Source organism: Pseudonaja textilis, chromosome 7 (assembly GCF_049901715.1).
Source record: "Pseudonaja textilis isolate UNSWEBS1 chromosome 7, rPseTex1.2, whole genome shotgun sequence".
In the NCBI taxonomy this organism is placed as follows: domain Eukaryota; kingdom Metazoa; phylum Chordata; class Lepidosauria; order Squamata; family Elapidae; genus Pseudonaja; species Pseudonaja textilis.
Genome location: NC_141996.1, coordinates 54,085,707 through 54,097,248, shown reverse-complemented (window position 1 = coordinate 54,097,248; position 11,542 = coordinate 54,085,707). Strand labels below are relative to the sequence as shown.

Genomic DNA, 11,542 nt, shown 5'->3' with positions numbered 1-11,542 from the left:
TACAGCAAGGAAATTTTGGCAACAAATCCAGATGTGGTTAGAAAAAATGGCTGGATAATGTATAGAATTTAAAACAGAACTATTTCTATTAGGAATTATAATAGATGGTTATAATAAAAGGTCAATATACCCCATATTACACATTCTGATGGCAACGAGAATTGTACACGCCAAGCAATGGAAAAGTGAAAATACTCCTTCAGAAAAGGAGATAATAAAGAAGATATTAGTTTGTGCAGAATTGGACAGATTAATGTTAGAATTAAAAAACAAAGGGGAGACAGAATATTATGACACATGGAACAGATATTACTAATGGCTGGAATTAAGAGGTAGGAGTCGGAACATGAAATAACTAGGCTAAGTAGATCAGAAATGCGATATTATATATGTATTAGAATGAATATGTTGGTCAAAAATATTTGTACAAGACTAGCAATGTATAAATAGTATATATGTTATCTGTCTTTCACTTTGGTGTGTCTGGTGGAAGAAATGCCAGGATGGTCACACTGTGTTCGATATACCTATATGTAAGTAATAAAAATATATTAAAAAGAAAGAAAGAAGGACAACACAAATATGGAATGTTTACACACTTGTCTTCCTGTCAAGATATCGACAGGTGGTGGTTTATTCATTGGAGGCTAAAGTGCCCCAAAACACAAGTACATTTTCATGTGGGGGATATTTTTTTTAATGAACTGCTTTGAGAATAGCATGATTTTAATTTTTTAAATCTTCAATAACTGCTTAGGTAAATAAGAGGAAATCAGACAAGAAGCCATGTAACTAAATAATTAGAACTACAAACCTTATTAAATTTTTGTCCTAAGTTTTGTGAAGCCTGCCAGGAGGAGTTTCCTTATGAAATAAAAAGGAGAATATTTTCCAGAAAAATCCAGCCTTAAACATAACAAGCGGTTAAAGAAAAATTTAGGAAAGTTGAAAATCAAGGAAATGCAACAAAAATCAGACAGAATAGCCTGATTTTATTAGCAAGAGTTCCAAAGTCTTACAACAACAGGTTGGAAAGACCATGTATGTTGCCCTGTACAATATTGTAGAAAAATATTTTGCCTTTATTTTATTTTCCTGCTAAGAATTTTTAGCTACCTAAGCAAAATACTGCCTTTCAAGTGTTCTGGTAGAAGTGGGATATAACTTCTGCAAGCCTACTTGATTAGTAGGCTGGCTTCACTGGTCATCACAGAAATCTACTTTATGTTAGTGTTTCCATTGTTTCATTACTCAGTTTGAAGGAGCAGCCAGTTAAAATCAACTATTGGGAGGAAGCCTGGAGCCTGCTCAGCTTTCTGTTGCACAACATAAAATTTGATTCTTGGGAACTGTAGCTGTCATTTAAACTAACCTCCAGTGGACAAACAATAGACCTTCTAGATATTAGCCACTGTGTCCCACACAGATCAGCACATAGAAACAAAAATAAATCATACATGTTGCACAGTTGATATCATTCATGTCCTTAGCAAACAGAATGTAGATAATAAGGTTTTTTAAAATAGAATTTTGCTTCAAAGCCAAGAAGAAATGTGAATTTTAGGAATGGAATAAATTTGAATATAAAGGCCAAGACTGCAAAGTAGACTGGGAAATCAAAAAAACAGGAGAGCAATGGCAAGAATACAGAATGGACATGCCCATTCAGTCAGCTAGATGTGAGCTTGACTCAAGGGAGATATACTGACTGCTGAACTCTGAATTTATGTAATTGTCATTAGCAGGGGTGGGATTCAAATTTTTAACAACCGGTTCTGTGGGTGTGGCTTAGTTGGTGGGCATGGCTTGCTGGTCATGTGACTGCTGGGTGTGGCCAACTCAACATCACTCGCATTGAGGCACCCATCTCTTTGCCCAGCCTCTCATGACTGTGGAGATGCTGCAACAGTCGTAAGTGTGAAAAACGGTCATAAGTCACTTTTTTCAGTGCCATTGTAACTTTGAATGGTCACTCCACACAAGCAAAGTACCAGCAAAGGAGGGGAAAAAAACTCCAGAGAAGTTCCTGAGACAGGAAGTCTTGTCCTGCCAAGAACGTAATAAGGGTTAAAGGAGAGGCAGTTTCTGTAAGCAACACCAGAATGTTTCCTTCCTGCCTTCCTTACAGGATTAGGCCAGTAATTTCTTCTAACAACCGGTTCTCTGAACTGCTTAGAAAGTTAACAACCGGTTCTAGAGAATAGGTGCGAACTGGTAGAATCCCACCCCTGGTCATTAGGTGAGCTACCAAATACATTGAAATTATTAATTGGCCGACAGATAATAACTCAGCTTCATGTGATCTTGCATTAAGAACCAGATGTCTAATTAAATAATGGTCAAAGCTCATCAGAAACTCATGAGATAGGCATGGCAAGATCTAATAAGATTTCATTATATACATACACACACACAATAAATAAATACATACATACATGCATGCATACATACACTGGTTGAATAATGTTTGGAAAAGCAAAGTGACCTACTTTTTTGAAGAATGAGTCAGAGAAACACTTCAGAAATTTTTTCAAGAAAATGTTTTATGTGCAGGCGGACTGGTTAGAAAAGAAGTGGAATACAAATAAGATAAAGCAATACCTGAGAAGGTGCTGTCCTGATTTCTTTCATAGCATCATCTATTTGTTTCAGCTCCTCATAGCGATCTCTGGATTCCCAAAGTGGCTGGAGCATCACTTCTTCAACTTCTGGAAAAAGCTAACATAATGGAGAAAGAAAAGTGAACAGTGTTATTATTGATTTTAAAAAATATTCTAACATTATATTGTTTACGATAGAGAAGGATTGGGAGTAGGACCCTGGGAAATGGACACCTATATTTTATAAAAGCCTGAGAAAAAAATATTAATTAAAAAATATATATAAGTTGTCCTTTTAAATGAGGGCACCATTTTAGTTGGTCAAATGGAGTTTCATTATATATTCCAAGTCCCTTACCCTTGCTACAGTTTCAAACATTGGAATAAGAACAAATTTGAGGAAGCCAATCTGTGCTGATGGTTTGGTTACTTTGTCTCGGTCCATAAAAGGTGCCACTGGAAGGCCTTCAGACTTTTCCCGGTCACTCTACAACAAATATAGCAATGTATCATAGGAATGTTAATATACAATCCATATCATTTATACATTTTAGTTATATATCTAATGCAATTTATGTAACCTGCCTTTTAGCCCAGGCAGGATTTCCTAATCGCTGCTCAACCAGAGACGAATTATAAATAGTTTCAGAACAAGAGTCCCAACTGATCACTGTGTCATAAATATCTTTGAAATGTCCACCTCTCACATCCGGATGGAGCAGTATAATGTAGAGAAGAGTGACCTAACCCTTTCCTACGGATGCATCATTTTCCCACTGGAATCATCTCTGACTCTTACTCATGTGGGTCTGGATTTTTTTTTTTAAATAGGAGACTGATGTCTTCCTACTTCTAAATGACAGACAGATACTAAATCAGTCCCTGCATCAGTTTTTTTCCCCTTCAAAATAAAAGGTAGGAATTAAGTCCACATCAAAAGTACTGTGAATAAATATACAGGTGATGCAGATTAATTGAAAGAAGATATAATCTCTCCTGAGCTGCTATTCTTTTCTGGTTTTATACATTTATATTACAGTATGTATAAATGTCTGTCTACAAACACACAAACATTTATACATACTGTAATATAAATGTATAAAATCAATTAATCTGAAACAAGGTTATTGGCCTCCAAAAGAGGGCTAGTAAAGTGATCTTTCAGAACTAACTTGACTATTCTATTAAAAACTACCAGACTTTCCTCTCCTTTCTTTCTCTTAGCATTATTTCACTGATTACAGGCTTAGTTATGTAATTCAGCACCTACCACTTGACCCACCTAGGCTTCGTTAGCTGTGCTTTCTATTGCCTCAAGTCTGACCTGCTTGAGTTTCAATTTTTTTATATGCTGAGCTGACTGGCAGAAACAATTGTCAAGAGAGAGCAAGCAGCTTTCCATTAATATTTACACTGTCTGACTATTATCATCTTTCTAGTTTGCAAACTGCAGCAATGTGCAGCTAGACCGAAATCTTACTGAGAGTATTTTTTCAATATAGTGTACCCACAGAGTCAGTCCAACATATTTTTCTAGTAAAAACTAAATGGACACAAAATGGTGTCCCAAACTTCCCACTCCATCATCCAGGTGCAGAAGGCAACCGGCTTGGCTGCTGAATCTTAGTGTAACAATAACCAGATCATAACATCTATTGTCTCCCGTAGAAGGAAGCTAGCTAAATTTTGGTATAATGGGAAAGATAAATTGAGCTTGCAGATCCTTATGTGAAAGGGAGATTATGTGGGGATTGCCCTTGCCGCTATTCCACTTTCCTGGTATCTACTCCCACTCTCATTATGCTTTATAACAGAACCAGTCCTGTGATTCTAGCATGGCAGCATTGTTACTGAATAGACTTCAGGTGGAATTTAAAAATATAAATCATTATGGTGATAACCGTGTATCTTTTTACCTGCATAAAATATTCTTCCAATAAGCAATCCACCCATGGTTCTGCTATTTCCATTGGGCGAACTTCATTGGAGATATCGCAGCACTTGATCAATATCATCTTCAACTGAAAACCGCAAAACAGTTTACAATGTGAGATCTTTATTTTATCTGCCAGTATTTCTTCCACTTTGTTGTGGAAAGTCAGCAATGAAATTATAGTAGATCCAATAAGATTTCTTTGAAACAATGGGCTCTCTCTAATGATCCCTGTATAACAGGAGAGCCCCCCAAATCAGATTTTGTTCTGGTTGACTGCACCTCCATTTAATTGTAGAGAGTAAAAGCACATTTTTACATATCCACCAAGCCAAGGCAGCCTGTCCTCAACTAATCTGCTTTCTTGTTCACTGTGGAAAGTTAAAATGATAAAAACTGATGTTCAACAAAATGGTGATATGAAGTTCAGCATTTGAACATGGACAATAAATGGAAACTCTATGGTCTACCAGAGGTTTCACTACTATAACTCCCAGAAGTTTAAATAAGCATAGCCAATGTTGGGCTGTGGGAAGCTGTGGTTCAGAATCATCTGAAGGGTCACAGATTCCCTACACATAGGTAGGATTGCTCTGAAATAGTTATATTACTATTCCTGGCCCAGAATGAGACAAGGTCACCTTCATGGGAACTGTGGTTGCCAAGCTATTCCATGGATGCTATAAATAATTCATGGAAAAGCTCAGTTTTAAGGCTTACTAGCATTTTTTAATGCATTTTTCCATCTTTAGATGATAAAAAAACCACAAGGCTGGGGTTTTTGGATGCATGGAGGTTCCAGGAATGCAAAAAGATTGTCAGGTTGCCCAATCCTGAAAGCAAGATTGTCTCTTTTTATTGATCTTTAAGTCAAGTTGTAGAATCCTTTCCATCTAAATAAAAGCTAAATGTAAATAAATAAAGAAAAGCATCTTACCTGAGTTACATGTTCCTCATTTGAATAGGCAAACTCATCTACGGTTTCTTTGAAAGAATCCAGTATTTCAGCATGCCGTGCCATGTCTGTTGCTAGGATTAATGTAATTATCCCCTATATTGTTTAAGAAAAAAGAAGAAACAGTTTATGCTTCTTGAAGTAGACCTATTCTAACTTTCCATAATTATCACCCTTTGTTCAATTTTCCCATTTTTTGGACATGACATATTCTGAAGAAGGAAGCAATTTTGAGGAAAAACATAGAACAGAAGTTTGCTGAAACTCTATGCTAGGAGTTTTTTTAATGAGCTATGAGCACATTATTTTTATCTAAATGAGCTATTTATCTTTTTTTATAAGCTATGGAAGGCAAATTTGGATCAGATGTATAATCATGATGTTAAGTACAAATATCTTGAAACTTCTATTAGCCACACAAGGGGAAACATGTAGGTGTATTTTTCCTCCTTTTCTACATGGCAGGAGGGTTGATCTGACTTGGGTGCTCTTGCATGAACTGAGACCTGCTTTAACAAAATATCAAGGATCTGTATAGCATAACATGTTTTTTTACATTGTTTTGTGGTTTAAAGCATAATGTGATTTTTTTTTTACTAATGTGTGTTATGTTATACTGTGCTATGTTATACATCTTCTCTTTAGCATTTCTTTAGCACTTTTACAAAAAAAAAACAAAACTTGCAATAAAACCAGATAAATATATTAACACGTTATAACATAAAAACTATAATATTTTTCCAAATATATCTGCAATATCCTTCACCAAACTGGCATCATTTCCTAGTTGTGTTAAATTACTACTAAGAATTATTCCTATTATGATAACTAACAACGATGTGTATTGTATCTAATCTAATTTAAAGGCACCAGCTTGTCTATGAGGTACTTATTTCATTAGGTTTGACTGCTGATGATGCTTCTATTGAATTTCTCAGATGAGAGATGCTGGCTATCAAGGTTTCCTAGGAGAATATTATTTTATTTTATTTTATTCCACCTGCTCTTAATCACCAGGATCTGTACCATCCCCTGATTATTATTTTTACCAGTAACTCAGGGTGGCGAACATGTTCATCGCACTATTTTCCTTTGCAATAGTGGCAAATATCTATAGCTCAGTATAGGATGAGGGTGAAGGTTCATTCTCCAAACCAATCCACAAGCTTGGAGAATGAACCTTCACTAACCTCTCCTATTTTTCCTATAACAACCCTGGGGTGACTGGGTGGTGATGGTAGTTTGAGCTGAGATAGAATGACTGGCCCAAAAGCACCCAGCTGGCTTTCATGCTAAGACAGGTCTAGAACTCATGGTCTACCACTTTCTAGATATCTTAACCATTAAACCAAACTGGCTTTCTTGCTAGGTTTTATCTTCTAGCTCTAGACACTTAAAACTTTTTAGCATACTCTTAGCATGCTCAGAAATCTAGACCTCTTTCTGTTTCATATGTTTCAGAGAGCATGTGAGACATTTCAGTAAAATAGGCTCAGATGTTAAACTCTCAAATTTTCAACCCATGGAAATAACATTTGGGGAATCTCTGGCCATCCATATACTTGTATTTCTAACATGCATGGCCATCCCAAAGGTGCTTTTTCAAGAGGCAATTGGACTTTCTTGTTTTGCTTTGAAGACATTTCATTTCTCATCCAAGAAGCTTCTTCAGCTCTCATATCATCACAGATATCAAGCCTGGCCAATAGAAGTTTAGAGCATTATAGTTAAATATAACTTTGAAGGGCATAGTCTTCTTAATCCTGAGACAAGCCAGCTGAGTTCAGTTGCAATTCTCTGTGAACCTCTACCTTTGAACCCATACCTGTCTGATCCGTTTGAACTGTTCCTTATCAAGATTGGATAAAATGTTGCATTCTGGCTGTGCAAGGATCTGGAAAGCCACTGCACAGTGATGATTCTCTAGCGGGGAAATATCATTGTAGCGCACAGCTAGCTCAGTTCGTGCATTGATCTGGTACCTGAAATAAACCAAAGGCATAAACAAAAATGTGCTAAATTAGTTTATTTCTACAATGAAATCAAAAATAAAGAACTAGGAAAATAATAAATTCCAGGTGAAATGTAGAAAACAGAATGTGAAAATAAGATAGGGGGAAAAAACCATCTTAAAACTTAATACATCTCATGCGGCATATGCTTTCATGGATTTCCTCTCTTCTGCTCTCCATTCCAGATCACCACAGCACCCTTGGTTTTTGTGACTGCTCTTAAGAAAAACTTTGGAGGTAATATTGATGGATGCAGCGAAAGAAGGGAAGCAGGAAAGCCATATAGTCTTAACTGTTTTTCTGTACATATCAGGTTTGAATTCGAATCACAGAGTTAGAAATAGGATCTAACAAAGAGGTAGACAAATGTTTGAAGTGCAGTTTTGCATACTGTACTGCTACAGCAGTTATGACTGCAAATAGGAAACTGCTGATTAAACTAAATCCGGCGAAGGTAAATCTGCAGCAAAAATAGCCAAGTTTTACCTATGTGTATCGGAGTGCCTGTGCATGCAGGTATATACTTTTATTCTTTTATGTTGGGAATTTGCTTTGCCTTAGATCTTGAACTATAGCATTTATTTATGTAACTATTTATTCCAATACATATTCTTTATTTTAAGCTTTTAGTTTTCTACCTTTGAGTTTTTGATAGCTTTTAAAACAATATACCCAGAGGAAAGGACCAATATGAGAAGAGAAACAAAGATTCAGTGGGCAGTCAGTTATAATGGGCTTTAGTGTTACATCTGTTTCAGATCTGTCTTGAAGTAAGATTTATTTATTTATTTAAAAAAATCCTACAATCTTTTTCAAGGAAAAAAAAGAGATACAGGACATAACCATAAGCCAATAAATCATATATAGTGCCAAGATATGTCCTAGGAATCAATGTTTCTCAGAAAGATTCATGGAATCACATGGAAGTAGAAATGTGGTACTCGCCATTCACTAATATTCACCTTCTGATACAATTTCCTTTTAAGCTCAGGTTGTTGCCTTTTGTCCAAATGCCATTTTTTCACTTCTCGCAATTTAATTCTGCTGCTGTTGCAGTTGGGAGGCAAAATCTTTACAGTACACTTTCAATACCCTTACCCATTAAATATATAGCTAATTTGGAAGCTACAGTGTTTGATTTCATTTTTGCAATGCTCGTTCATGGTTTTTTTTTACAATCCAATCAGCCATTTCAATGCCATTTATTTACAAAAGTGTATGCATTAACATTTTTGTTATTAATCTTTATAATTCTGTAAAGATACATGCCCAAAGATACAGTCATCATGCGTTGTCTGTTCTGGATGCTTTAGTAACGCAAATCAATTATAAGATATTACTTCCTTCCTTCAAGATTGTTTCTTAAAATACATTTTTTACTTGTACATATAGAGTGACACATACTTCTACAAATACATTACCAGATAGCTTTAAAAACATATTTGAAGCCAAGGGCCAAAGTAAATCACATTTATTTTTCCCAGATTTAATAAAATGTATGCATATTATAAAAAAAAATCCTGATTTTGCCATGTGCTCCCATCTGAGGTTTGATTAACTTCCTCTTTCAAAAGATATATTAGTGGCTACTCTAATTTGCTTAATTCTTACACTTCAGCAGATTACTATATCCTGCTAATGTAATGTAGGGATGGGGTGGCTCAGTGGTTAAGACACTGAGCTTGTCGATCAGAAAGGTCGGCAGTTCAGCAGTTTGAATCCCTAGCGCCGCGTAATGTAGTGAGCTCCTGTTATTTGTCCCAGTTTCTGCCAACCTAGCAGTTCGAAAGCATGTAAAAATGCAAATAGAAAAATAGGGACCACTTTGGTGGGAAGGTAACAGCATTCTGTGCATCTTCAGTGTTTAGTCATGCTGGCCACATGACCAAGGAGACATCTTTGGACAGCACTGGCTCTTTGGCTTTGTAATGGAGATCAGCACTGCCCGCCAGAAACAAGTAGCACGTATGCGCAAGGGGAACCTTTACTTTACCTTAATGTAAATAGCCTGAAATTAATATCCTGTATATATTTACCAGCTGAATGGCGTAAGTTTCATAGGCACCATGTACTACAGGAAGATAATGAAAGAGCACACTTTAGTGTATATTTTTGTAAAGCAAGGTGAAAGGATTTTTTATTTTAATTTTTTTTCTTTACCCTGATGCCAAAATAATACGTACAACCTTTAGTATTATTCATTTCAATTTAGGCAGTGCATTTTCTATTCCACTATTTGTTGTGGCCTGCCAGCTCTGCTGGCAGCAGACCTGGAGGTTGAGGAAAAACTTGGGCCAGTTCTGGAGCCTGGGGAAGGCTCTGTATATGCTCAGCATCAGACACAGAGATAGAGTCAAGGCTGTCTGGCATTTCCCAGCCTGAGAGGCAGCTTTGGAGTCAGAGATGAGTGAGGAAGAGGAATAGCTGGGGCCTGTTCTAGATGTGCATATATGCAGAGCAAATAGGAGAGGACAATGAGTTGGCTCGAGAAGCAAAACAAATGTGGATGCTAAATGGCCCCTCCCTGGCTGGGTATAAATAGGAGGAAAAGGGAGTGGTTTGGTTGTAGCAGACAACTGCTCGCATTTCTACAAAGTTTACTCCTGGTGTGTTTCATGCAGTGAAGACTGCCTTGCCAGAACTGAGTTTGTCTATTTCTCTGACTTAATTTGCAGCTTTCTGACTGGGAGTTCACAGCCTTGCATTTATCATAATGAGCTGATAAGGACTATTGCTTCAGTTAACTCCTTGCAGAACTCTTGCCTGGACTTTCTGTTGGTAAATGCAATTAATTAATTAAGGGCATGCATAAGTGCACAATCATGCCTACCATCCTGTCCTGTTGTCCCCATTTATTCGTACCTATTTCCGGTATTCTTATTCATGTTTATACTTATACCTATAATTTGTAAGCGATTGACAAATCAAATCAAATCAAAAAGAAAAGAAAATAAATTCCCAAGATGTAAATAAAGAGGGGTTTTTCTTTGCGAGGGATCTGTTTCTTGCTTCTGTGAAGGCCAAGTCAGAACACTAATGTCTTGGGCCAGCATCCTCAGGAATTGGGTGGAAGATCTTATGGTGGAATTCCTGCAAAAATATGTTGCATAAGATTGCACAGCCAATTCGCCGCAGCCAACTTGCTACAACCAACTCACCCTGGCCAACTCGATGTGGGACAACTCATCATGGCCAACTTACCATAGGATAACTTGCTGCAGGACAATTTAACAATTCAATTTAATTATTTAAAATAAATTTAAAAATATTTTAAATTTTGTCATTCACATTTCATTCTGTCCCTCCTTTTTCATCTTTTCTTTAATGATTCCATTCCACCATTTCTTTGATATTTGTGTAACTCTTGTCCTGCAGTGCGTGGTCCCACGATGAGTTGGCCACGGTAAGTCATCCTGTGGTGACTTGGTCACAGCAAGTCGACTGTGACAAATTGGCTGTGGTGAGTTAGATGCAATGAATTGTCATAGATCCATGTTTAACATGCTAAACTTTCAATTGTATTCCATTTCCCTAAGCAGATGCTATACTCCTTTAACTCTCTTCCAAAAGAATACATACGTGTTATTATATCCTGGGTGATCCAGATCATGACACACTGATGCTGTCATTAGCATTAAGATATCTATTTGGGAAATCTTTGCCTAAAAGAGAAAAGGGAGAAAATACAGTTGTATAATTTCTTTGTACATTATTTGCATAATGTAGCTTTTACAACATCAGAAGCACACTTAAGTATCAGGGAAATAACATAAAACAAAGTTAAGTCAACACTTAGTGGCTACATTTACTGTAGCAAGTTTTTTTCTAGCACAACAGTCTAGCTAATCATCTAAGTCTGGCAGTGATGTATAATTAACAACAGGATGGAGAGGAAATGTTGGATCTGCGAGAAAAAAGTCATGGGAAAATATGGAAGTGTTGCAACTGGGAAAAAAGAACATTTGGATTAAATTAATTAAATTCAATGAATAAAACACAGCACCTGTGTGACAAAAGTCTCATCTGATAACACAATTGTTCT

General features: G+C 36.5%; 1 protein-coding gene across 3 annotated transcripts in view; it reads right to left on the bottom strand.

The window, feature by feature from the left end:
• Window positions 1-379: 379 nt before the first annotated feature.
• The window catches only part of PDE9A (phosphodiesterase 9A), a 79,182-nt gene continuing 68,019 nt past the window's right edge, over window positions 380-11,542 (bottom strand). For all 3 annotated transcript variants that reach the window (XM_087937666.1, XM_087937664.1, XM_087937665.1), the window contains 7 exons: window positions 11,080-11,162; window positions 7,314-7,470; window positions 5,471-5,584; window positions 4,517-4,621; window positions 2,959-3,087; window positions 2,602-2,718; window positions 380-527 (listed from right to left, as the gene is read on the bottom strand). In XM_087937666.1, the coding sequence (XP_087793792.1) occupies window positions 459-527; window positions 2,602-2,718; window positions 2,959-3,087; window positions 4,517-4,621; window positions 5,471-5,584; window positions 7,314-7,470; window positions 11,080-11,162 (774 nt within the window). In that variant the 3' untranslated portion in view covers window positions 380-458. The remainder of the gene's footprint in view (window positions 528-2,601; window positions 2,719-2,958; window positions 3,088-4,516; window positions 4,622-5,470; window positions 5,585-7,313; window positions 7,471-11,079; window positions 11,163-11,542) is intronic.